The sequence below is a fragment of the Athene cunicularia genome (genome assembly GCF_003259725.1).
Source record: "Athene cunicularia isolate RWA chromosome 3 unlocalized genomic scaffold, athCun1 chr3_part1, whole genome shotgun sequence".
Lineage (NCBI taxonomy): Eukaryota > Metazoa > Chordata > Aves > Strigiformes > Strigidae > Athene > Athene cunicularia.
This window is the reverse complement of record NW_020799097.1, coordinates 16,702,320-16,728,752: the sequence shown is the minus strand read 5'-3', so window position 1 is coordinate 16,728,752 and position 26,433 is coordinate 16,702,320. Positions and strand designations below refer to the sequence as shown.

Here is a 26,433-nt window from a genome sequence, read left to right as displayed (position 1 = left end):
TTTCTGCTTTTTTTTTTTTTTTTCCCTCCCTTCCCCCGCTCCTGGTTTTTGTCTGGCAGCTTTTCTAGCGAGCGGGCTGGTGTCACCTGGGCCGGGAGGAGGGCGTCCTTGCCTCCTGCGCTGCCTGAGCAAAAAGCCGCTTTTTTGCCTTTTGCACTTAGACAGCATTGCGGGTGTTGTAGTGTTTTAAGCTAATTATTGTTTTTTCTCTGGTAAAGATGCCAATGCAATTTGAAGGTGTTTCTAGTAGCATCCCAAGAGTTGTCTTCTGGACAACTTGAAGATGCTACTTCAGGCTTATTCAGCCCAAGGTAACTTGTTATTTAAGTAAATTTTCCATTCATTATACACCTGGATACTTTGAGAGGCGAGTCCGTAGGCGTGCATTAAAAATCAGAAGAGACCAAAATAAATTTCCCAAGTAGTTTCTTTTTATTTCTGCTGCATTAAATAAGATCTCATTTTCATTGAGATAAATATAACTGTTCAGTTACTTTACATATCTGAGTTTAGAAGGACTTTGCAGTTGTTATTTCTACACAGAAAAATAACCCCACTAAAGGCATCCAGGATACAGTTATCTCTATATGGTGTAGGTTGTTTTAATTTTGATGACTTTGATATTGTTTTGCAGAGGTGCTGGCCAAGAAGTAGGAAGGTCATGCATTATTCTGGAGTTTAAAGGAAGAAAAATAATGGTAATTATTGCAAGAATGTGTTAGTATGCCCTCTCATTGTGGTAGTTCAGATCACAGAAAGATGTCATAGGTTAAATCGATCTCTGCCACTGTGCTAGAAGAGGCATGTTTTGTACCTTTCTGGGACAATTTAGCATATATGATTGTAGGCATTACAGAGGCTGTTCTGTAAAAGAAATCTGTATCCCCAAACAGAATGTATGTGTCTGAAGCATAGATTCTAAAATCTGCACATATTAGGTTTCAGCAGATGCTAAGGTTAATGCTTACCAGCAGTTATGTGTAAACAGTCTTGTATAAACATGTACATGTTCCCTCTCCCTTTTCCAGTTGTATTCTCAGATGGTGGCTGAAATAATACCTGACTCTACAGAACCAGTGTATGCATGTTGAAGTGTGAATCAAGGCTTGCATAAGTACAAAATTAGAAACAAAGACTGGGATCTTTTGAAAGATGATCAGTTTCCCTGTAGAGATAAGTTATTTAGAAAGAAGTCCAAGATGTGAAAACCAATGCTAAAAGCAGTGTTTAAGGAAAAAATACTTCTTTTTCATGTTGGTAAAAGTTACCAGTCACTAGTAACTATATGTTAGACCACAGTAGAAGAGGGTTTTTTTATATGTTCTGTTAAAAGCTTCTACGTTTCTTTCATTTTTCAGCTTGACTGTGGAATCCATCCTGGACTGGAAGGAATGGATGCTCTTCCTTACATTGATTTGATAGATCCTGCTGAGATTGATCTCCTCCTAATTAGTCAGTGAGTTGCACCTAAAAGAGCAAATATACTGAGGTTGTGGTCTGAGCCGTGTTTGCTTGTAGGTTATTAAGAGAGTCTGAAAATAGGTGTTACATAGATGGTAATGGTATGACAAAATTTTAGTTTCCAGCTTTTTTTAAATTAAGGATGTTCAGTCACTTTTGGCATTACAACTCTTCTTGAAGCTCACTGCGATGTCTGACTTTTTTTATAACCTGGCCTGCTTTAATACCATTGTGGCAGCTTCTAGAATAAGTTTTCTACATAAAGACTGCTGAAAATTATTGGTTGTGGTTTTTGCTCTGTTGGCTTTGAATGAAAAATGTTCTCAGAGACTTACACAAGCTTTGAATGTGGTTTAAATATTGCTTAGTGGCTGAGAGACAAGGAGAGCCATTTCTAAATGATTTAACCAGTCATAACTGGGTCTAAAAAATCCCGAGTTTTCATGGTATGTGCTTGTCTTACCTATATTTCAAAAGTACCTTCTTAAGATAGGTCAAAATAGAAGTGTGGCCAGATAATTTTATCGTACTAGTTCATGTTTTAATCTATAGTGTCCAACATATACATTTAGGATCACATCTGTTATCTTGTTTTGTTTTAGTATCTTTGACATTTATTGTGTTCCTGTTATATTCTCCCTCTAAACTTTAAATTACAAAAAAGGTAATTCTGAAATTATATGGAGAAAACCTTTGCAATTGATGGAGAATTTCCTGCATTACTCTTATCCTTTTCTTGGCGATGTTTCTAGTCACTAGTGTACAGAATATAGACCAGCATAGTAAACAATGAGGTTTGAAATTCTGTTTCTGGATTTTCATGACACTATGTTAATCCAGTGAAGTAGTGAATTATATAGTATATATTAGTTTTGTGCAACGTTAATGTATTAATTGGATTTGTGTGTCTTTCAAGTTTCCATTTAGATCACTGTGGAGCTTTACCATGGTTTTTGCAGAAAACAAGTTTTAAAGGAAGGACATTTATGACTCATGCCACAAAAGCTATTTACAGATGGCTTCTTTCAGACTATGTCAAAGTCAGGTAAGTTGTCCCATGGGTTTTCTCTTCAAGTCCTCAGTTATTTCACCTGTATATCCAATAGGAAACTTAAGATGAACCCACCAAAGGTGTCTGAACCTGGATCTTGCCACAAATATCAACATTATAACCAGGTTAGAAGTAATGAATCATCTTACTGTCTCATGGACAATGTGTCTCTCAGACAATTTCCTATCAGTAGGGGGAAAAAAAAAATCTTTCCTTCTTTCATCTTTTAATTTGTCTGACTTGGACCTTTAATAGAATCTCCTTTTTTCCCCATCTGTCTCTCTTAAGACACTCTTGTTCTCATGCTTTTTAATGTCTTATTTTTTCTTAAGCTTCACAGAAGTAGTGAATTTTAAGCCCCTAAATATACAAATCACTCTTAAGAACAAGGTCAGATTAAATATTAAATATACAAGGAGTGCTCTGCTACTTACATGTGGTTGAGGTTTCTTCTGTCTTTTTTTTTTTTCTTCTGTTACATGCCTTGACGCATCTTTTCTATGTGAATGCAGTAGTCCTGAACATAACCTCAACTCAGCAGATTCTAGCTTGGGTCAGAAACCTGATAAACAGTCTTCTTTTAACTTGTTTGTTCTGGGCTGATGGTAAAAAATGTGGTTTAGTTAGGTTTCTGAGGACAAGATAAGTGGCAGATCTCTGTCCAGGGATGGAAATCTGTTGGTACTTTTAGATAAATACAGAACAGATTCTGAACTGAAAAGACTTATTTTACCTCTGCTTAGTTGAACCACATTAGAGTACCAGGACTTAATTTGTAACGTGGGAGATGTAGCATTACTGAATGGAAGTCTTAGTGTCAGTGGGGAAAAATCCAGGGTGCTTTTTTCCAACTGTTAAATAATCTGAGCTGATAAAATGAGCTGATATTTAGCCATTTCACTTATATCCAGTAATATATCAGCGGATGACATGCTATATACAGAAACAGACCTCGAAGAAAGCATGGACAAGATTGAGACCATCAACTTCCACGAGGTGAAAGAGGTGGCAGGAATCAAATTCTGGTGTTACCACGCAGGCCACGTTCTGGGAGCAGCCATGTTTATGATTGAAATAGCTGGTGTGAAGGTATTTTCTTTTTATAATAAAGTTGAAATCAAGCCTAAATTCTAATGTAGTCATTGATTACTTATTCTTGTCAGTTAAGCCCCACCACTGTGGCTGGAGCTGTCAAATAGACTTGGACTCAAGTCAAAGTGGGAGGCCTTGACTTAGAGCATGTATTTTCTTATTGATTAGAACTAGCAACTGACATGTGTGTTGGACCAGGTAGGATGTTTGGATTTTACAGGAGTGAATTATGACTCAGACCTGGAACCAGTAAACATGTAGTTTTTATTGCTGGTCTGCTCAGAGGTAGCTGATAGCTGAGGCAGTCTTACAGAAGCTGCATTTTAGTAAAATCTATGAACAGATGTTTGGTTTTGTAATTCTGATTTACCATGTCTGCCTGTCTTGAGTGCTTAAATGGCATTTGTCAGAGTATGTGAGTTATGTTTTTCTCATAATATTCTTATGCTAAAGTACCTAAAGAAATAGTATTATTATTAGCACAGAGATTAAATAAGTCATCATATAATCACAGGCAGCACTGTGTCAAAACCAGGTATTTCAAGCTTATCTCATGAATTGGAGTTCAGTAATTTAATCACTGCCCAAGGAAAGTGTCATACAGCCTTGAAAAGGAAAGAGATGATGGTCCTGAGGCTTGCTGTCGAGTAGGACTTTGTTCATAGTTTAATAATGATCGAGAATGTTAAAAGTTTAAAATTTAAAAAAAAAGTCTATAGAAATAGAACTGAATGTACAATGTTTACAGTTAAATTTAGATATCTTACTGCCTTCTGTTTATTTGTTTTCTGATTAAGGCATGATGGAGAAAGAGATTTCCCTCTTACTGTGCATGACTTGAACAAATTGGGTTTTAATATCCATTATTTTCTTTACTCTTCTGTGAAACAAATGAGGAATGTGATAATAGGTTACCTGTAGACTAGTTATCTGCTGTTGCTGACTGTATGTTTTGTTATTATTCATGTTTTCATCAGTGGAATGATTATTAAGTAAAAGATATTCAGTTTTGAAACCATCATATTGGGCACAGAGAGCTGTGTTCCACCCTGAGTTAAAAATTGGTAACAGTTACAAATTACTTCTTGGTATAATGGGGAACATGATCTATTCTGTTTGGAAAATCTGCTAGATCACAGCCATTTCTGTAGTATCAGAAAATCTTAGGATTTTTAATAAGTAATTTTATTGGACTGTTCACTATATTTGCATTCTGATATGTAAATGCAGTTTTATTTACTTTCTACTTCCACTTAAGACCTGCTGTATTTTCTGTTATGTCAATTTTTACTTCTTAATGGTCAGTGCATGTATGTAAAAGGCTAAAAATGTCACCTTCGTATCCAAACAAAAAATAAAATCTTAATAATTGTTCACCTAGTTCTGTTGGAATTGTGGCACTACTTGAAATACCTTTACTTATTGTGGGTAGAATATTTGTATTGTAGTACTATTGACCTAATGTTGTAAGCAGTGTCCACATCAGAAGTCTTTAGTTAAAGTGACCTTTTTATCATAAATTCCTTAAAACCATTTTTCTTACAAAATATCATTCCTATACAACAGCTTTTTAAAGACTGCAGACCTCTTTGAACCTGTAATCAAAATACTGCTTCTCTTTGTCTCCAATAGCTTTTATATACAGGTGATTTCTCAAGACAGGAAGACAGACATCTGATGGCAGCTGAGATTCCCAATATTAAACCTGATATTCTTATAATTGTAAGTTTTACAAAATTATTTCTTTATATTAGTAATTAAATATGTGTAGGAGTATTACTTACTTAAAGCTAAAATGGAATGAGAAAGGCAGTGGAGTAGTGTCTTTCTGACAATGGTAGTATGTGATTTGTGTTAAATATCCAAACACTTGGTGTTCAGAACACACCCAACATATCTTTTCACTGTGTTAAAAAGTCTAATTTTTGTTTATGATTCTTCCGATGAAATTCCTTAAGCCCCAAGACAAACATTTTCAAGATGGGAGATTTATTAAGTTTCAACTTATGTTGGCTAGATGTATTGCACAAACTCCGGTTTAGCCAGATATCTATCTTTAGTTGATCTTAACCCAACTATGCTGTGAATTTGTCCTGGGTGGAGGTGCCCTGAGTGCTACTCCATATTTTTGTTTTGTTTTGTTTTCTGAGCGAAAGGGTTTTATTCTGAATCCACATTTGGAAAATCAGCAGCTCAGTGGAGACTTTAAAAGTAACAGTTTTATCTGGAAACAAATTGTGGGATATGTTTCAGAGTAACACTTAATTATATTTATTGTGTCCCTTCTAACTGCTTTCTGTAACATAATTTCATTTTAAGTCACATCAAAATCTTGTATTTTGTGTAATTCCTATCTTTTAGGCTAGGTGTTTCTAAACTGGCATGTGTACCACTAGTAAGTCTTGTTAACATGATAACCCCTTCATCAAAGCAGTGTCAGCATTTCCAGTTACGAAAATAAGTATGTTAAATTTGAAACCTCTTAAAAGCAGGTTTCAACATTAATAGTTATAACTTTTTTCTTTTTGTTTTCTTCTAACAGGATCTGTCTTTCCAAATTGCTGGGAGGGGTTGTTTGGGGGATGCAAAATTTTGGTTATTTATCTTGGTGGAGGTGGTTATGGTGATTTGGGGGTGGGTTTGATTTTTTTCCTTTCACCTCACCCATCTCCCTCCCCTCCCCACCATGTTAACACCAGTATGTTTTTCTGCATTTTCTTGTTGGATTCAGAGGAGTAGATCAAGAATTAGTCTCTGTGTCAGCACTTTTACTATTCGGTTTCTCTATATGTAGGAATCCACATACGGTACTCATATTCACGAAAAAAGGGAAGAGCGAGAGGCAAGATTCTGTAATACTGTTCACGACATTGTAAATAGAGGAGGTAGAGGTCTTATTCCTGTGTTTGCCCTGGGTCGAGCTCAAGAACTACTTCTAATTTTAGGTATGTACCTTCCCAGCTCCTCTTAATAAAAGGCATATAAAGTTAAATGAGAATGTTTTCATGTGCAGTCTTTCAGATATAATAATTTTTTAAACAACTCTTCAGCCATTTTCCATTGTGTTAATTACCTGAGAACATATAATGCATGTTTGTTCAACTGTAAAAAATCCAATAAACCAACCAAGGCAGTTCTTCTTTGTGAGGTAGGATGGCACCTAGAAAGGAAAGGATAATGGCGTGGTAATATGTGATTTCTGAATCTTACTGAATCAGGATTTCAGAAAACAGGGACTATTACTACAGATTGAAAAGGAAACAATCACAATAACTGTTCTATTTAAACTGTACTGCTAAAAAAAGGTGTATTTTGTTCCAAAAATCACTACCTTTACCCTTTCATTCACAAACCTATGTGAAGAAATCTTTATAGAAAAAGCTGAGAAGACCATAGCAGACACTTCCAGCATTTCTGAAGTCCTAATTATTATATGAAAGCAAATCAGGCTTTGTTAAGAAGAGCAAAAATGTGGGGGAGGGGGGAATTATACATGACCATAACAAGCTACTTCACATAAAACAGAGGTAGTTGTTAGAAGGTACTTCTGATAAAACAGTTTTTAAATAAGTTAATTCCAGGCTTCTTTGCTTCCTTTTAGCACATGTAATTTGTGCAATGTTGCATGATTTTTCACTAGTCTTTTTGCTCATGCAAATGCTGGCAAGATCAAAAGATAACTATGTCAAAATACTTACTTTTAGGGGTGTTGAATCTAAAGTGTTACCTAAAATACTTGAAATTCTTCTCACTTTCCATTTCATTTTAGCTCAAGTTAGAAACTAGTTTGTTTTCAAATTGTGTTACTGGTCTATTCAAATGTTAATAAGGAATTTGGATCTAGTCATGGAGTAGTATTTGATGCTGTAGGTTTATTAAGCTTTTATTATTGACGGAGGGTTTTTTTTTTACTTTATAGAGGAGATAAAACCTGAACATTTTAAATCTTGTGCAGCTGTTAGTTTGTAATATGTTTGCCTCTCTTTACTGTGTGTAGATATTATAGTGAGGTTTCTAAAGATAAGCTTGAAAATATATCTACTAAAGCTAGACATGCAATTGGATGCTTAATTAGGTAGAAAATGCAATTGCATCTCACATGCCTACACAATTGAGTCTGCAGACTTCTGTGTTTTTCTTCTTTCCATACTGTATGACAATATAAAATATTTTTGGATGATTGTTCCTCACTTGTGCAATATAAAAATGTTTTAGACTAGCAGAATTGTATTCAAGTGGGAAAACAAGTAAGTTATTTTTGTATAGCTGCATTCAGATCTCTTCTTTGTGTTTTGTAAAGGTCAGGGCTATTGTCATCAGTGATAAAATAAGATGTGGCTTGTGAAGGCTTTTTTCCTCTTTCTGTTTCGGTTAAGCTTGTAAAATCTAACTGTTGGCGATATATGGGAAGCCAGGCTTGATAACTGGGTGATCCCTTCATGCCTCCAGAGATCTGTGGATCTGTTTTACAGAACTTTGATAGAGTGAATTCTCACCAACGTATCTATGTGCAGATATCCCTAGCTGTTAGATGTATAATTAATATTTGACAGAGACGTTTTAGCTTTATTGCTGTGGTATGGTAAACCCTGCATTGTTGTAAATGTAGATTTATTGCTATGTAATATCATGTATACTCCATACCTTGAAGCTGAAGTTCATGATTGATTGGAATTTGACCTGCCAAAAATATCAGAAATTGATCTTTTTCTTGTTTGTTTGATTGTTAGTTTTTACTAGTTGTATACATTTTTAGTTGGTGATTGCTTTTTCTTCCTTAGTAGAGCAGGTGAAAATAAAAAAGTCTGTGATTCTGATTTTCTCTAATCAAAATGAAAAAAAACAACAAACTGCTAAATCTGTTTTGCAAGAAGCATTAACATTTGAGAAGCATGCATTTTGGAGATAATGCTGTGGGCAGGATTGTGTGTATTTTGGGTTGGTGCTTGGGTTTTTTGTTTGTTTTCATTGGTTTTGTTTTTTTAGATGAATACTGGCAGAATCATCCTGAACTCCATGATATTCCTATATACTATGCTTCTTCTTTGGCAAAGAAATGTATGGCAGTTTATCAGACGTATGTCAATGCCATGAATGACAAAATCCGCAAGCAAATTAACATCAACAATCCATTTGTTTTCAAGCACATTAGTAATTTGAAGGTAAGCTTGAGATAAGGCTACAGAAGAGGAAGGGTGACAGAAGAGTTCTTATTTGCTGAACAGTTTGAGTGTTTATTATCCTCATAGATTGATTAGGTACGGGTCTGAGTTATCTGCTATCCCAGTGTTTAGAGGGTTGGTTGAGGGGAGCTTATTCCCAACTTTTCTTTCGCTATAGATCCCCCTGTGCTTATAATTTGCTCCTTACGGGCATCAGTAGGAGGAACTTTGCTGCAAAGGGCATTTTTTATGAGGACGGGGTGTAATCTGTGAACATAGGACTCTACTTGTACATTGTTCAAGGGTGCAGCTAGGCTGTCCTTCATTTAAGTGAGTTATGGTAACTGATGTTCTTGCTGGTTTTCCATTTAGAGTATGGATCATTTTGATGATATTGGCCCAAGTGTTGTGATGGCTTCCCCAGGCATGATGCAGAGCGGCTTATCCAGAGAGTTGTTTGAAAGCTGGTGCACAGATAAGAGAAATGGAGTAATTATAGCAGGGTACTGTGTTGAAGGAACGCTTGCTAAGGTGAGTTGTTAATGTGCCACAACTTCTTAATATGAAGTAGTATTCATATTATGTTTAAAAAGAATTGGCCGATAGTAGGTGTCTTTATTTGGATATACTGAGAAGACTGTTGTCAGGTACACTTACGTACATAGTCAAAACTAATTGCTTTTGGCTAATGCTAATGAAAGGTACAGAAAATGTGCATCTGGCTATTTCCAGTGATGTTACACAGATCAGTCTTTTCTAGGAGCAGTTATCTTGTTATAAGAAAGAACGATTGATGCCTTTCTCCATCTTTAGATCCTCCTCATTTAATTTTTTGAGAGGGGAGCCGTAACACTAATTCTAGAGGAGTCAATATTAAATCTAATGCTACTTGTGTGTCCGAGATCGAACTGCCTTGTTCATGTTGTGCCACTGTCTGGTTGTAGAGAATTAAATCCATCCTTCCAAATTCCAGCAGCAAAGGGCAACCAGAGCATCTAGTTTTGCCTTTAGAGATAGAAGTCACATACTTGTTACGATGCAAATTTGAGAAAGATATATCTGGAAGAAGAATGAACTCCCAGATCTGCTGAGGATGCAGAAGATGAAATGGTGTGTGTTATGAATGCTTTTTTCATTTTTGAGTGTGTGTTTTGTGAAATTTGAGATATTTTTTTCAGTTCTTCACATTTAACCTGGCTGCCAATATTATTTCATTGATTTTTGAAAAGTAAAGCATCAGTTATATGGTGTCTGTAGGAGGCTTTCAATTTTTTGTTTCAAGTGCTTTTTTTTTTTTTTTTAATTCTAGCACATTATGTCTGAACCTGAAGAGATCACAACTATGTCAGGGCAAAAACTCCCACTGAAGATGTCTGTGGACTACATTTCTTTCTCTGCTCACACAGATTATCAACAAACTAGTGAATTTATCCGAGCCCTGAAACCTCCACATGTGGTTAGTATACATGATACCCATTTCTTCAGAGTGGCATTTCATCAAACCAGTTCACAGCCTTGAGTCATCAAGGCAGGTACTGGTGTCTAGCAGTAGCCAGCAGCCCTATGCTTTGAATAATAAAAGGTGGAAATTTTGACCTTTTTTTGTGATGTTACCTTAGCAAAGTAAAGAAGAACTTGCTCTTGACTGTCTGTATGTGGGATATCTGGGGATGACTTTCAAGAAAGTGGTACAGTCCATAACCTGTTTCAGCGGTGTTTTGTACAAGTAAGATACTGCATAGGACAACATTAAGCTGGGGACACTGGTATTGGAATAATTCACTGGAATTTGCCCCAAGAAAAACAAGAAAACATTGAAGGTATGTAGCAGGCAGCAAGACAAAGGGCAGTGCTTGCAGGGAAAAGCATGAGCACATCACAGGGAGCAGGTGTGAAGGACCAGAATATGAAAATGGGAGCTAGGATCTGAAACTGAAGGAGAATCAGTGTGCAAGCACAGATAAGAAAGAAAACAAATCATAGCAAAAGAAAAGAGGGCTTAACTTGGCAAAGACTGTGAACTATGAAGCATTCTCTCGGAATTGCATGTTTATTATGTGTATATTTATCTACATGCAGACACAAAACTGTAAAGCTAACTAACTTTTATTGTTGATCTTAATACTTTCCTTTCATAATAGAACAATGTATGTATGAAAAGTTAAATGGAATCTCTGTAATGCATTCTGCTTGTTTGCATGTATTTTTCTACTAACACTCAACATGGTGAAATCTAGGCTTTTGAATAATGCATAGAATTCAAAGACATACAGAACCAAGTAATATAATTGAGTTAATATTTATTGTGACCTCATGAAATTACATTTTTATAAAGATGAAATACAAGATTGGAGTTTTCTTGGATAATCGTTTACTAATCATGTCTCATTGAACAAGTAACTTCTGATAAAAGGAAAACTGTCTTTCTGTAGATTTTAGTTCACGGTGAGCAGAATGAAATGGCCAGATTGAAAGCAGCACTGATAAGGGAATATGAGGATAATGATGAAGTTCATATAGAAGTTCACAATCCTAGGAATACTGAAGCTGTGACATTAAACTTCAGAGGAGAGAAGCTTGCCAAGGTATAAAATCAGTGTTTTATTATCTGTACAACAGTAGTTTCCTTGGGGATAAAAACTACACGTTTTCCTTCAAGCCTCTGTTTTTAATTGGTTTTGGATTGTGTGTTTTCCAGGGACTCAAAAGTATGTATGTGACTGTTTTGTGTTTAGTGTTTATTTGGGGTTTGGTTTTACGGGCTTTTTGGTGGGGTTTGTTTCGGTTCTTTTGGCTTTTCACTCTTCCAGCCCTTTCTTGTGTTACATCTCAATGTTTGTTGGCTACTCTGACCTTTTATTTTCAGAGTTAATTTTATACTATGTTTGATTTTTCTGAGAAAACTACATTTCATTTTCATAGTTACCTTTAAGCTATGAATACTTCAGGTTGTGTTGTTGCACGATGTGTGATTGTTTTCTTTCCAGGTGATGGGTTCTTTAGCTGATAAGAAACCAGAACAAGGACAGAGAATTTCTGGAATTCTAGTTAAAAGGAATTTTAACTATCACATTCTTTCACCATGTGACCTCTCCAGTAAGTAAAGACAGTGAGGTGCTCAGTAGGTAATTGAAACTTACTGTATCCTTCTTCTGTCATTAAAACACATACTATACTGGGGTTTTATCTGTAATTTTATGTTTGATAAGCAACTAGTGAACATCTTGGGTTTATTTTGGTTTAGTTTTGCCTAAAGTTCTGAACTGCTGTAGCAAGAAAAAAGGCATTCAATTTATTGTCCACTGAAGTTTAAAATCTTTATTCTTTCTGTAAAGGAAAAGCAAAATTCCATTTCCCTTCTGATTACTTAAAACTTCTTCCTCTGAATGAATATGCATGAAACGTACCAGTGAGAACAGAATTGCACCTTGATCAATTGCCCTGCCAGTTTCTAAAATGTCAGTTTTTTGTGTAAAAAGCTACAGTACAGTGAAAATATCTGTGTATTGCTCCTATGCTATTTATTACTAATGAAATTGATCTATTCTAAAACAGAAGAATAACTAAACGTAAGTTCTGAAGAACTTTGGGGAAAGCAATTCTGGTGTCCTAGTTCATCGTTTGCCTCTAAGGGGTGTAATAACAAGCTCTTGCTGGTTTCTTAACCACAAATGTATTATTCATCTTACAACAGATGCTACACCCTCCTCTTTACAAGTTGTCTTTTTCAACCCTCTGTCTTAAATGAATCAATGGCATTATTTATCTATAGTGGCAATTTTATTTTTTAGGAAGCAAACTCAAAGGGGTAATTTTTAATGCATACTTTTCAAAATTCTTTCAGATTATACAGACTTGGCGATGAGCACTGTAACACAGACACAAGCCATTCCATATACAGGCCCTTTTAATCTGCTTTATTATCAGCTACAAAAGCTTACTGGTGCGTATTTGGAAAGACACGGGCATGATTTATAGTGGTCAACATTTAAAACAGCTTTCAGAGGTCTTCTGAGTGGAAATTTCTTTGCAAGTAACTGAAATGCCACAGTTTGTTTCATATTTTACAATTTTCATTAGACTATGCAGCTTTTGCCAGATCCAGTTCATAAGTATGGCATATCCTTTTGCGGGGATTCTGCTGTAGCTGTATTAGAAAATCATGAGCATATAGCAATGTAGAGCCTAGGCCGATTTTTGTCTTCTGTCAGCCCCCAAGGTGAGTGCTATAGCCACTCTGATGTAAAATTTATTAATTTATCTTTTATCTCCAGACCCAAAATAGAATGGGTAATGCCATCCAATTAATAAAACCAAAAGCTCTGTCCTCCTTTATGACAGCCTCTTCTGTCCCTCCCCAAGAGGCAAGAATCTGACCTTGTTGGCTTTTTCTGAGTCAGAAGCCATTTAAATCTGCCACTAGTCTAGCTTTTGTAAAGGTTAGGGGCAGCTACTGTCCTAGTTCATTAAAGGCACACACACTTTGCAAGATGTCTTCACACATTTAAAGCTCAAGATTTATTTTTCTTCTCTAGGGTCAGAATATAATTCATATCGCTAGCAAAGAGAAAACCTCTACTCAGGTGATGTTCAGGTCTCATAACCTAAGTTCTACCTGGCACATAAATGCTTTTGTTTTAAGCTTTGTGCTTCTGTAATGGATTATCCTTTAAGGGTTCAGGAGGAGCTGGCTAATGGCAAATGGAGCACTAAATTTCTCATTTATTGTCTTTTTCATTGGTGTATTCACATTAGTGTACTAAGCCAGTCAAATATGAGAATTCAAAACAAGTTAAGTGGCCAGTACCAGCACACTAAAAAAAACCCCAACAATCCAGAACAAAGAAAATAATATTGTCAGGTCAGGGAAAAGAGTATGTACTTCCATTTTGCAAGCTGCTCTGAGCAGTTGTGATAACAGACAACCCTTTTTATCCTTAAAATTACCTATTTTCTTATGCAGATAAAGTTAGTCTTGCTTTCAGTATAATTTTATCCTTGCTACCCATTTGTTGCCATTTCTTAGGTGATGTAGAAGAAATAGAAATCCAGCAAAAACCAGCCCTGAAGGTTTTCAAGAATATTACTGTGATCCAGGAACCAGGCATGGTAGTCCTTGAGGTGGGCATTGGTGAGGGAGAAAAAAGTATTTTATTCTTCAGTTTCTGCAAAGTAGTATCATATAGATGGCATGCAGAATTAAATGTTCCAGGTAGTTTTTTGTTTGATGACAAATAGAATGAAAGTTTGAACAAAGTTTTCCTTGAGCTGTGGTCCTGTGTTGATGCATGTTGTTTCATTTAGCCACTGCTAGTTTCTTTTTTGCTGTGACTCGAGTATAATGGCAGATTTGATGCCCTTTTTCATTTGACAGATAGTAATTGGAAATAATGTCAAATGGTGTTTTCTCTTCCCCCCTTCTATCCTCCCCAAAAATAGTTGTGGTAATTAATAATTATTTCAGAAATGTATTCAGAAACGTTCAACAGCTTGAATTTTTCGTGGGAAGTTACTGGAATATACCAAGTTAAAAGTAGTTAATAATTTGGTGTAAACTGTATGACAGTCATTTGAGGCCAGAACTCAAGAGAAAAGCAAATAGGAAAATGCGATGAATGTTACATTGGTTTTATGTTGTGTTATTCACTCAGCCCAAATAGTGGGATCAAATTGTGAACTTTTTTTTTTTAATCTTTCAGTGGGTGGCAAATCCTGCTAATGATATGTATGCAGACACCGTGACAACAGTGATACTGGAAGTTCAGTCAAATCCCAAAATACAGAAAGGTATTAAGTTGAGTGTATGATTATTTAACTGAGACATTTCTTTGTCTTTTTTTATATATCAAGCTTAGAGGGATATAATACCTTGCAATAATTTGCAGTCCTCCTATTGTACTACTTCTCTTTATGAAACATTTTGGGGAGTAAGATTTGCTACTTAAAAACAGAATTACAACTTGGTCTTCATCATTTTTAACACCTTGAAACTTTCTTGAAACTTTCTCTTATATGGCAACTGGTAGCTGACTGTGGAAAATGTGACCTTATTTAAAATAAGACTTGAAGTTCACATAACCCAGCAACCAGGCACCGTTCTGTGACCATCTGCACAGGCCAAGGGCACTTGTCCTCCCTGGCCCTCATGGCAGGGTGGCGGGCACTTGTCTGAGAGTAAAGGCTGCAGCTCTGGCTGGGGGTCTGCACCTGCCTCCCCCCAGATGGAGCTGCTGAAGGGAGAGGCTGCAGAGCCGGCCTCAGGCTGCAGGAAGTGCCCAGACCTTTCTCCTGGAGCAGGGACAGGCAACAGAGCTGCCTGCAAAAGGTGTGCCCAGGTGAGGACCTCCTGCAGTAGGTGCTGAGCTGCAGGAGGAGGTGAGAAGGCTGCGGAGCATCAGGGAGACTGGGAAGGAGTTAGACAGCTGGTTCCAAGGATGGTCTGCAGTGGACCCACAGCCCGTGGCCAAACATCCAAAAACCCCCACTAGCACACGTGGAAGTCAGGGGGGCAGTAATGCAGAAGCATGGAAGCTGGCAATGGCAAGGTCCTGCAGGAGTAAGAGACTTCCTCCAAAGCCTGAGGTGCCCTTGCAGAACTGCTTCATCACTCTGCAGGCTGAAGAGGAAAGACCTGTCGCACTGGGAGAGATGCTGGAGCTGAGTAAGGCAGCCTGATCTGCTCCCCATAGAACAACCAGTGCCACTAGGAAAAGGTGATGGGTGACAGCAGTAGGTGACTCTCTTCTGAGAGGCACAGAGGCACCCATCTGCCGACCTGATGCACTCGGGAGAGGGGTGTGCTGCTTACCAGGGGCTCGTGTCAGGCATGTCACCAAGAGACTACTGAGTCTTGTACAGTCCACTGACTTATCCGCTGGCTTAGACAGCCAGGAGCAGTCTGAGGAGTATCAAGAGGGATTACAGAGCCCTGGGAGCAGCAGTAAGAGACTCTGGAACACAGCTAGATGGTAGATTTTTCATCAGTCCTCCCAGTCAAAGGGAAGGGATTTGAAAGGGCCAGTCAAATCTGGCAAATCAACAGTTGGTTACAGGACTGGTGCCACAGCCAGGGGTTCAGCTACTTAGGCCATGGAGCTCGCTTTGAGAAACCTGGTCTACTGGGGCTGGTGGGGTCCATCTGTCAGAGAAGGGGAAGAGCACCTTTGGTCGTGAAGAGGGCTTTAAACTAAAGTTGCTGGGGGTGGGGAACTTCAATCTATCCCACTCCTACCAGCTTGATGCCAGTGCCAGCAATAGATGCCCAGAGCCTGTTGAGGGATCACAGGTCAACAGGAGAGCACCTGAAGAGCAGCACAAAGGAATTCCAGCCAGTCGGTCGGCTTCATGAGGGGCCCAACTTAAATGCCTCTACGCAAACACATGTAGCATGGGGAATAAACAAGAGGGGTTAGAGACGTGCACACGTCTGCAGGGCTACGATCTTATTGGCATCATGGAGATGTGGTGGGATGGCTCCTGTAGCTGGAGCGTTGGAATGGAAGATTAGAGACAGGGGAGACGAGGAGGGGGTGTCTATGTCAACAACCAGCTGGAGTGCATGGAGCTCTGCCTGGGGGTGGAGGAGGAGCCGATTGAGAGCTTATGGGTCAGGATTAAAGGGAGGGCAGGGACAGGTGCTGCTGTAGTGGGGGTCTGCTACAGGCCACCCAGCCAGGAAGACTGAGCAGATGAGGCCCTCTATAGACAGAGAGGAGCAGCCCCACATTCACAAGTCCTGGTCTTCATGGGGGACATCAACCACCCCGATATCTGTTGGAGGGACAACACAACAGGGCACAAGAAATCCAGGAGGTTCCTGGAATGCATTGATGATAACTTTCTTCTCCAAGTGATAAGAGAAGCCAATGAGTAGAGGTGCTATGCTGGATGTTGTTCTCACCAGCAAGGAGGGGCTGATGAGGAATGAGAAGCTCAAGGGCAGCCTTGGCTGCGATGATCATGAAATGTTGGAGTTCAAGATCCTTATGGCAGCGAAGAGGGTGCACAGCAAGCTCGCTACCCTGGACTTCAGGAGAGCAGACTTTGGCCTCTTCAGGGATCTGCTTGGTAGTTTACCATGGGATAAAGCCCTGGAGGGAAGAGGGGCCCAAGAAAGCTGGTTAATATTCAAGAATCACCTCTTCCAAACTCGGGAATGATGCCTTCTGATGAAGTCGGGTAAAAACACAAGGAGGCCTGTGTGGATGAACAAGGAGTTCCTGGACAAACTCAAATACAGAAAGGGAGCCTACAGAGAGTGGAAGCAAGGACAGGTAGCCTGGGAGGAATACAGAGAAATTGTCTGAGTAGCCAGGGATCAGGTTAGGAAAGCCAAAGTCCTGATAGAATTCAATCTGGCCAGGTATGTCAAAGGCAACCAGAAAAAGCTTCTGTAGGTACATTTGTGATAAAATGAAGACAAGGGAAAACGTGGGACCTCTCTGGAAGAAAAATGGGAGACCTGGTTACCCAGGACATGGAGAAGGCTGAGGTACTCAATGACTTTTTTGCCTCAGTCTTCACCAGGAAGCGCTCCAGCCACATGCCCAGGTCACAGAAGGCAAAGGCAGGACTGGGAAAATTAAGAACTGCCCACTGTAGGAGAAGATCAGGTTCAAGACCATCTAAGGAACCTGAAGGCGCACAAGTCAATGGGATCTAATGAGATGCATCCGTGGATCCTAGCAGAACTGGCAGATGAAGCTGATAAGCCTCTATCAATTATATTTCAGAAGTCGTGGGAGTCTGCTGAAGTTCCTCCTGACTGGAAGAGGGGAAATATAACCTCCATTTTTAAAAAGGGAAAAAAGGAAGACCTGGGGAGCTACAGGCCAGTCAGTCTCATCTCTGTGCCCAGTAACATCATGGAGTGGATCCTCCTGGAAGTGATGCTAGGGAACACAGAAAATAAGGAGGTGATTGGTGACAGCCATCATGGCTTCACTGAGGGCAAATCATGTCTGATGAATTTGGTGGCCTTCTATGATGGGATTACAGCATTGGTGGATAAGGGAAGGGCAATGGACATCATCCACCTGGACCTGGGCAAAGCATTTGACACTATCCTGCACAACATCCTTGTCTCAAATTGGAGAGATATGGACTTGATGGATGGACCATAGTGGATAAGGAATTGGCTGGATGGCTGCACTGAAAGAGTTGTGGTCAACAGCTCGATGTCCCAGTGGAGGCCAGTGATGAGTAGTATTCCTCAGGGGTCAGTATTGGGACTGGTGCTGTTTAACATCTTTGCTGGTGACATGGACAGTGGGACTGACTGCACCCACAGCAAGTTCACTGATGACACTGAGCTGTGTGGTGCGATTGACACACTTGGAGGGAAGGGATGTGCCATCCAGAGGGACCTGGACAGTCTGGAAAGGTGGAGCTGTGCAAACCTCATGAAGTTCAACAAGGCCAAGTGCAGGGTCCTGCCCATGGGTCAGGGCAATCCCAAGCACAAATACAGGCTGGGTGATGGGTGGATTGAGAGCAGCCCTGCTGAGAAGGACTTGGGGGTGTTGGTTGACAAGAAGCTTAACATGACTCAGCAATGTGCACTTGCAGACCAGAAAGCCAACCATATCCTGGGCTGCATCCAAAGAAGCATGAAGCTGAGGGAGGTGATTCTCCCCTTCTACTCCACTCTTGTGGGACCACATCTGCTGTACTGTGTCCAGCTCTGTGGACCCCAACTGTGAGAAGGACATGGACCTGCTCAAGTGGGTTCAGAGGAGGCCTCGAAGGTGATCAGGGAGCTGGAGCACCCCCCTGGTGAGGACAGGCTGAGAGAGTTGGGGTTGTTCAGCCTGGAGAAGAGAAGGCTCCAGAGAGACCTTATAGCGGCCTTCCAGTATTTAAAGGGGGCTACAGGAAAGATGGGGAGGGACTCTTTATCAGGGATTGTGGTAAAAGGATGAGGGTTAATGGTTTTAAACTGAAAGAGGGTAGATTTATATTAGATGGGAAGAAATTCTTTACTGTGAGGATGATGAGACACTGGAGCAGGTTGCCCAGAGATGCTGTAGATGTCCCCTCCCTGGCAGTGTTCAAGGCCAGGTTGGATGGGGCTTTGAGTAATCTGGTCTAGTGGAAGGAACCCCTTGCCCATGAAAAGGGGTTGGAACTAGATGATGTTTAAGGTCTTTTCCAACCCAAACTATTCTATGATTCTGTAAGTTAAATGTTGCTCACTTTAGATTTTTTTTTTTTTTTGGATATCTCGTTTAAATAGTTCGGTTTCTTATTTGAATGTTGTGATTGCCATTCATGAGTGTCATTCCTATGACTGTACATCAGGAGTTAAGTAGACCATGCTTAAAAAAAGTCAGACTAACTTCACAGTTATACTTGCACAGACCTGTAACCAAGTAATATTATTGGATAGCGATAGCATGATCAGATACTGGGTTTGATGTTGCTGTTCAAGAATCACAGCAATTTTGTTGGGATTACTAGTGATGACAGCAATTTTGTTGGGATTGCTAGTGATGACAGTTTATCTTATTTATTCCACTGTTTTACTTTTGAACATGTATGTCACTGTGCTAAGAATCTGCATCAAGTATTGAATATTGGGTTGGCCACTGAGGATAAATGTTGGCAGCTTGGCAACACAGTAACACAGATAATTTATTGATAATCCATTTATCAAAATAAAATAAGGATGTATCTTTTTTATTTTCTAGGGTTTAAAATCAGTTTTTTGCCACTACCTGCATCATTACTTGGAATATACATTATTTTACTTACAAAGATCTTTTCAAAATCTGCTTTTGTGTACCCTTGCTCAGCTAGTGAAATAAGTGACAGTTGGGTATCCATCTTAGAGCATTATTCATCTCCAGTTTGGATGTGGTTAGGCAAGCAGAACCTAAAATTCTATTCCTTGGGTGTTACATAAAAGTAATACTATTTGGTGATTGATTTTGTTGGGTTTTGCCAGCATAAGGGCAATATGAGTAGAGTTCTTACTAAATTAATCCCAAGGTCAAACCTTAAAAATTCATGTGCTATGTCTGTAGTGCCCAGCAGGTGACCGTAAAATAGAGGACCAGTAGCACATGTGACCTTAGTGCCCATTTTTCATTTGTGTGGGAACTATAGTGGTGGGGAGGAGATGAGGAAGTCCTCCTGACACGAACCCAGGACACATATGAGGTGTGCGCTTGAACCCGGAAGCCTTCAGAGCAGTCTCAGATCCTGTGCCGTATCCTGTATGTGTCACCCCTTCAGCCTCGGACTTCCCCGTCAACTCATTCTGTGATCGTCTTCCTTTTAACCTGTGTTAGAAATTCTGTACTGGTTCACGTCTTCTCATCTTACCTAAGGGTTTTTCATGTCATTCTGGATCAGATCCTCTACTGAAGTCTGATGGTCAAAGTCTACAATATATCCTTAAAATAAATGATAATTTTAAATTGCCAGAGACTGATAGTGAGGGGTCTGGCTTGATCTGTCTCTGCAAACCCCACGTGATGTTTTATTCATAACACTTTCCGTAGATTTTTCTTTCCTAGCATGGAAAATACTAGAGCTATATAGACAAATAGGCATTTATTTTCCCTGGGTTACTCCTCTTGTCTTTTTATTGTATATTTTAATGATTTTATATAAAATAGCAATCAGTGTTCCTTAGGTGCTTAGTCCCATACCTGACTCAACAAATTTGGTAAAAATCCTTTCTCCTGAGATTATAAATTCACATAGCAGTTCTTAATTTATTTGGGGATAAAGGTTCTACAGTCACCGTGATCTAAACAAATTCAGAGTGTAGTTTTCTTATCTTGGTTGTGGTAATCTTCTGTATGTATCAGCTCTTTTAGCCATGCCTCACATTCTGCTCTGCTGAAACTAACCAAAAATAGAAATTCTAATTCCAGATGACACTTTGACCTCTTTTTTTTTTTTTTTTTTTTTTTTCCCCCCTATCTTTCTTTCTTTATATGGCTGGAAAAAACTTTTAATTTCCTATTGTGATATGTGATTTGGCCTGGCTTTTGGTAGTCCACACTTTCTCTGCGATTTGTTAGTGACAGTTCCCTGTTCTCCCCCCCTCAATTATTCCTCTTTGTATTTTTACATGTCTTTTAGTGTTAGTTCTCATGTTTCATGGTGGTGATTCTGTCAGATAATCTCAGGTGTGTTTTTTACAGGATTTTTATGCCCTTATTTGGGATAAAAACACATTCCAAATAGTTCTTGCACCTGTGTATTTTAGAGTATGTACACAGGATCACAAGTGATTGAATTAAAATATCTTAAGTTATTGTTGCTCAGCTGACCATCTGCATGCTCTTACCTTATTTCCAGTATAAAGTTATTTTACTTAGTACATTCAGTTACCACATTTAATCTAAGAGATGGTAAATTTTTAAGGTAACACTTGCTCGGTCTCTTGCAATTATGAAGTTCTTCAAAGAATTTCTAAGAAATTATTCTCACTACCATTGTGTTCAGTCCTCTGAATCCTTCAGCTGATTTAGAAGTATTTAAAACTAGTTTTTAAAAAGCCTTATTGTTTTATTTATCCATTAGTGAAAAAGGTAGTGATTTTCACAATTCTTCCTATGGAGATTTCTGACTCCTTTAATGATCAAATACTTAAATAATTATGTTCAAATGAAAATTACTTGTTTTAAACTACCTCTTGATTTCAAAACCAAGTCTAAAACCACTATCATTATTTTTTTTTTCAACCTCACTATGCTGAAATATATTCCAGGAATGTCTATGCCTATTACTACTACTCACATTTGCTGCCCAGTTTTACTTTATGTATTCTCTGTATGCTCCTAGCTTCCATGATGTGTTATTCTCCTATAAGAACAGAAAAAGGAAGCATGATAAACAACTAATAAAAGTAGATATTTTCACTTTTTAGTAAAGGAAATGTGAGAAGTAATGAGTCTTAAAAAGAATTAAAAACTGAGAATTAGACTTGCAAAGTTTTCTATTTTAAATCTAAGTACAGGGAACAAATATTTTAAATTTATGTACTTCCTTGACTCTTCCATCATTTTTTAATACATTTTCTTTATAAAATGTTTAAACATATATATCTTGTGTAGCATTTGGGTTGTTTTTCATCAAAGTCAGTTAGGAACCAGGATGTATCAATTAGTCAATTCTCCCAGCAAATGTCTGTGAAATTAATTTTTTTTTTTTCAGCTGCAGTACATAAAATTTCAAAAAAAGTAGATATGGATGTGTATAGGAAGAGAATGGAGATCATGCTTCAGTAAGTTTGCATATATTTTTCTCAAGGAAAATTATCACTGTTAATGATGTAAATACAGTAGTTTTAGTATAATACAGTTTAAATAAGTCTAAAATATTTTATGCAAATTTATTTCAAATTTCTGTGAAGTCCAGGAATTAAGTAAAGAAAGAAGTACAGAAAAAAAATTCTCAGCATCATTAAAATTTTTAGTACAAGGCCCAGTTATTTCTTCCAGAAGCAGATTTTAAAGTTGTCTCCCAAAATTATGCCACATATGGTTATGAAAATACCTTTTTGGATCATGTATCTTTTAAAATTTACTCTGATGTATATTGTGTTATTTACACAGAAATCCTGCCTCTTTTGAAATCTTTCCGTTAACTTATAAGATTTATTTCAGTAAAATACTTACTGTTATGTGACTCCCACTCTCATAATAATTCAGATTGGTATTTGTTAATTGTATGTGAATGGGTTAAATAATAGTTGCTAGAAGGAGATACCCTGCTGAGAAAATGCTCTTGGAACCCTAAGGTTAATAGAAAGAAAAACATAAGTTTGCTGTTTGGCCACATGTTACACAACATAGATCTTTGTTTTAGGGATATGTTTGGAGAAGACTGTGTGAGTTCAAAAGATGGCTCTGTCCTGTGCATCACGGTAGATGGAAAGACGGCAAACATTTCACTGGACACTCGGGTATGTACAGCAAAACACTTGCTTTTGTGTGCGCTCTGTTAAGCAGAGGTGAGTCGCCAGTCTAGTACACAGTGCTGCCTAGAATATCGTGTACCCATTTGCTAAGGAAATATTTTTGTATTAGGTATGAAAACAACTTACGCTCATCGACTTCCCATTAATTTCATTGACATTCTTGTCAGCTGATCAGTACCCAGCCTTTCTGAGAGCAATACTGACCCAGCCTGCAAGCTGAGTTTACTGAGATTATTACAGAACCATTTCCTAGAGAGTTTTCTTCATTAAAAAAATGCTAGCAATTTTTATGTAACAAATGCAGTAAATTTGGAAGAAAACCCAGTATTTTTCAGCAACTCTACTTCTATAAGAATTAATAAAGATTGTAGAGAAGAAACTGATTTAACCTAGAATTTTTTTTAAAATGCTCTTAAAACATAGGCTCTGGTCTGAATAATTGAACAGTTATAAAATGGGAATGATGCTAATAAAAATTTTGGTCATCTTGATCCTTTTGTAGCTAAACTGAAAGCCTGAAATACTCACAAAAAGAAATACTTTATTAATTTACCAGCTAGGTTCAGAATTGGATGTCATGCAGGTCAGAAGGCTGCTTTAAGAAGCTGTCACACCTAGTTATTCAAACAATGTGGAACTGTAAGGAATGGTTAAAACAACGCCCTTCATGTCCTTAAGCATTTTAATGTGTTGCCTTTCTGTCATTCTTAATAATATATTAAAAATATATAATGTATTACCACTACCCGTAGTAGTAATATATTCCACTAGAGTGGCTCTAGATGCTGCTGTCAGGGACCACAGCAAATATTTCAGGTGTTCTACATACCCAGAAGAAAAGGTTGGTGGCTGCCCAAAATATGTAACCTATGAAAACAAAACAAGCGAGTGTTCATTATCTTGCGGATTGTGAGTTACAGTCTTGTGGTTAACACACAATGCCTGCTGTGTCATATTTTTTCAGCTTTTTAATAAACATATGCAACATTTCAGTGTATACATAGTACAGAAAAATACAGGACTGCTGAAAAGAGCTCTTGCAATAGAGAAAAAAGTAACAAGACTGGAAAAAATGCATACTGCTTAACCGAGAAGTTAGATTTCATTTTCATATACTGTAATATATCATTATTAAAAGACGTGTACTGACAGAAACCCTAATGGCAACTCGACCACAACAGTGTATATCTTTTCTAATCCTTTTTTACATACAGTGTTGTCAGTGGCATGCTTGTGCCATTGTGAACCAAGTTTTACAGGATCTTTCTTTATGTGCATATGTATCTTCTTATAAGACATTAATAGCTTTAAAAGAAAAATCGATTTAGAATAAATCTGACTATGGTGAGATGTGGATTTATTTTTTTCACTTTAAGTCTTAACACAGGCTCTTACAGTTAACATGCCCTTAACAGCATTGTTAGATAAAATTAAATGCATATTTGCCATTTCAAATGCCTTCCCCCCCCAAAAAAAAACAAACAAACAAACAAAAAAAAACCAACCAACCAACACACACAAAACCCACTTTATGGTTGAAAGGAGTTACTTGTTGGGAAGAGTAACAAGTTAATATTGAATTAGAGAAGGTACAGTCTTAAAGCCTTGAAAGTCTATTTATTGTATTGTATTACTATACAAATGCTGCCCTTTGTTTTTGAGGTAGAGTGGTCAGTCACGGAATTGGCTTGAATACTGATCAACTTGTATATTTGGGGTGGGCATCCTTCTCTAGGAAGACTTGTTTTAGTGATAAATTAATCTCTTTGGGGTTTTATTTTGAGGTAAATGTTATTTTCTGGGTGTGGGAACATCAGTGTGGAGACTCCCTGAGCAGAGGTGTCTGTACCTCTGTGATGAATGTCCGTGTTTTACAGTATTAACCTAAGAAAGTGCAGGTGAATTCACAGATAAAATGAAATCTCCAAAGACTGAATCTTGTGTGGTTTTATTTGATTTTGAATTAAATGTAATGTCTAGAACTTAATGCATTTTATATAGTACTTTTGAAGTGAGTTATTAATCAAACATAAAAATGAAGATTAACTTTCTTGCTCCTCAGCCAGACTTGAATAAATCTCTGAACATAAATCTTCTCTACATGTTGGCAGACCATTTAAAAACACACAGTGCTGCTCTTGATAACTTTCTTTTCAATTTGCATGACTACTTTTCACTTTTCCCTTATGAGCATTCTTCACATGCTGAAAAGGAATATGAAGTGCTAGTTGTTCTAACATACTTCTGTTTTTTGTTCCCAGACAGTTGACTGTGAGCCAGGAAGTGAAGATGATGAATCCCTTCGTGAAATGGTGGAGTTGGCTGCACAGAGGCTTTATGATGCCCTCAGCCCAGTGTACTGACCTCTGTAGATACCTAGGACACATGAGAAAAAAATTTTCTATGTGTTCATTTTATTTGGACTATTTTTAAAGAGTAAATAAAACTTTTTTCTTCAGCAAGTCAAACATACCAATTTTGTGACTGTGAAACTGCTGAGTTCTTTGAAATAACAGATGAGCAACCTTATATAGCAAGGTTCTCATATAGCAATGATCTATACACACAATAGTTATTTGTGCGTATAGATCATAATAAAATCAACAAAGCGTGCATATGTTCTTTTTTCTTATATGCGCATATAAGAAAAAAATCTTAACCTATCTAAGTTTAGAATTACAAAAAATAAATTGAGAGAGTTTTGTATTTTTGAAGATGAAGGACCAGTTGGAGGATAAACTGGATTGTTCAGGTTTGCATGTGCTCAGAATCAAGCTTGTATATAATTTTGTTTCTGTCAAGGTAGCAATGACCTGCACGCTTGTAGCTGCTTGAAGTCAAAGGGGGCTTGAACACACTGAAGATGGAATTCGTGTTTGCATACCGGGGTTAACAGGAGCTTTAAACCACCTTCAGGCGAAGTCAGTACCTATGATCTGTAACAGTCTCAAGTGCAAATGGCTCCTGTCACTATTTCTGTGGTGGTCAGCACACATCTGCTCCCACTGACAGCCCTGTCACTCACTGCTGGTGACATGGTCTTCTGAGCAAAGTGAAACGGGGTACCAGAAACTGCAGAATGTAGGGAAGAGTTTCAGATACAAATGTGATACTTCACATCAGCTGGGGTAAATCATACTGGAAAATGTCCTCCGAAAGTGAGTTTTCTACAAAATAACTTTCTCTTGCACACATACATTTTCTCCCCTTTTCTCAGCTGATTAAATTGGCACCCAGTAATCTTTATAGCAGTATTAGTGTGTTAGTACAGTTAGTGTATTATTGGTATTAGCAGAATTAATGGCACCTTTCCTCTCCAAATTGTATGTCATTAGCTAAGAGTATCAAGTCTTTAAAGGAGATAAGTCCTGTCCTTTAGATGTCTATCTGTTCCAAAGAGGAAAGATCTTGTTTTTTTTTTTTAATGTCGCATGTTTTTTAAACGGGTTTCCAGCCTCCGCTTCCAGTAACAAGCCCTTTAAGGAGGAGGGGAAGCGGTAAAACACGGGCGGTGCTAGAACTAACGCGGGTCTTACCCGCCCGTTTCCCGCCCCAGAGGAAGCGGCGAGGCCGCTGCTCCTCCTCCTCCTCCTCCTGCTGCCGCTGGTGCTGCCGGCGGACGTCCGGCGGTGCGGCCATGGCGCTGGCGGAGGCGGGCGCTGGCGGGCGGCTCCTGCGCTGGCCCCGCATCGTCCTCTTCGGAGACTCCATCACGGAGGTAGCGGCCCTGC

The 26,433-nt window shown here is 38.3% G+C and overlaps 2 protein-coding genes across 3 annotated transcripts in view; both read left to right on the top strand.

Annotated features, from left to right (window-relative positions):
- Positions 1 to 596: 596 nt before the first annotated feature.
- Positions 597 to 25,160, top strand: CPSF3 (cleavage and polyadenylation specific factor 3). Of its 2 annotated transcripts, XM_026845133.1 has the most exons (17): positions 597 to 698; positions 1,359 to 1,456; positions 2,378 to 2,506; positions 3,424 to 3,601; positions 5,237 to 5,326; positions 6,399 to 6,549; positions 8,591 to 8,766; positions 9,139 to 9,297; positions 10,076 to 10,222; positions 11,199 to 11,351; positions 11,754 to 11,862; positions 12,611 to 12,709; positions 13,793 to 13,887; positions 14,466 to 14,553; positions 21,937 to 22,006; positions 22,591 to 22,687; positions 24,964 to 25,160. In XM_026845133.1, the coding sequence occupies exons 1-17, from the start codon at positions 612 to 614 to the stop codon at positions 25,063 to 25,065; spliced, it is 2,028 nt and encodes a 675-aa protein (XP_026700934.1). In that variant the 5' UTR covers positions 597 to 611; the 3' UTR covers positions 25,066 to 25,160. The 2 variants fall into 2 exon arrangements, with proteins under 2 accessions (XP_026700934.1, XP_026700935.1); XM_026845134.1 differs by lacking the exons at positions 597 to 698; positions 1,359 to 1,456 and having other exon boundaries at positions 2,455 to 2,506; positions 3,552 to 3,601.
- A 1,124-nt stretch (positions 25,161 to 26,284) lies between these two features.
- IAH1 (isoamyl acetate hydrolyzing esterase 1 (putative)) overlaps positions 26,285 to 26,433 on the top strand; it is a 7,444-nt gene continuing 7,295 nt past the window's right edge. Inside the window, exon 1 of the mRNA XM_026845135.1 lies at positions 26,285 to 26,420. Coding sequence (XP_026700936.1) covers positions 26,340 to 26,420 — 81 coding nt within the window. The 5' untranslated portion in view covers positions 26,285 to 26,339. The remainder of the gene's footprint in view (positions 26,421 to 26,433) is intronic.

Excerpts from the sequence above, each read along its gene's own strand:
- CPSF3 (XM_026845133.1), top strand. The coding sequence starts at position 612 with ATGACTTTGATATTGTTTTGCAGAGGTGCTGGCCAAGAAGTAGGAAGG. Across the intron at positions 2,507-3,423 it reads TCAGACTATGTCAAAGTCAG|TAATATATCAGCGGATGACA; the intron begins GTAAGTTGTCCC and ends ACTTATATCCAG. Across the intron at positions 14,554-21,936 it reads AAATCCCAAAATACAGAAAG|CTGCAGTACATAAAATTTCA; the intron begins GTATTAAGTTGA and ends TTTTTTTTTCAG.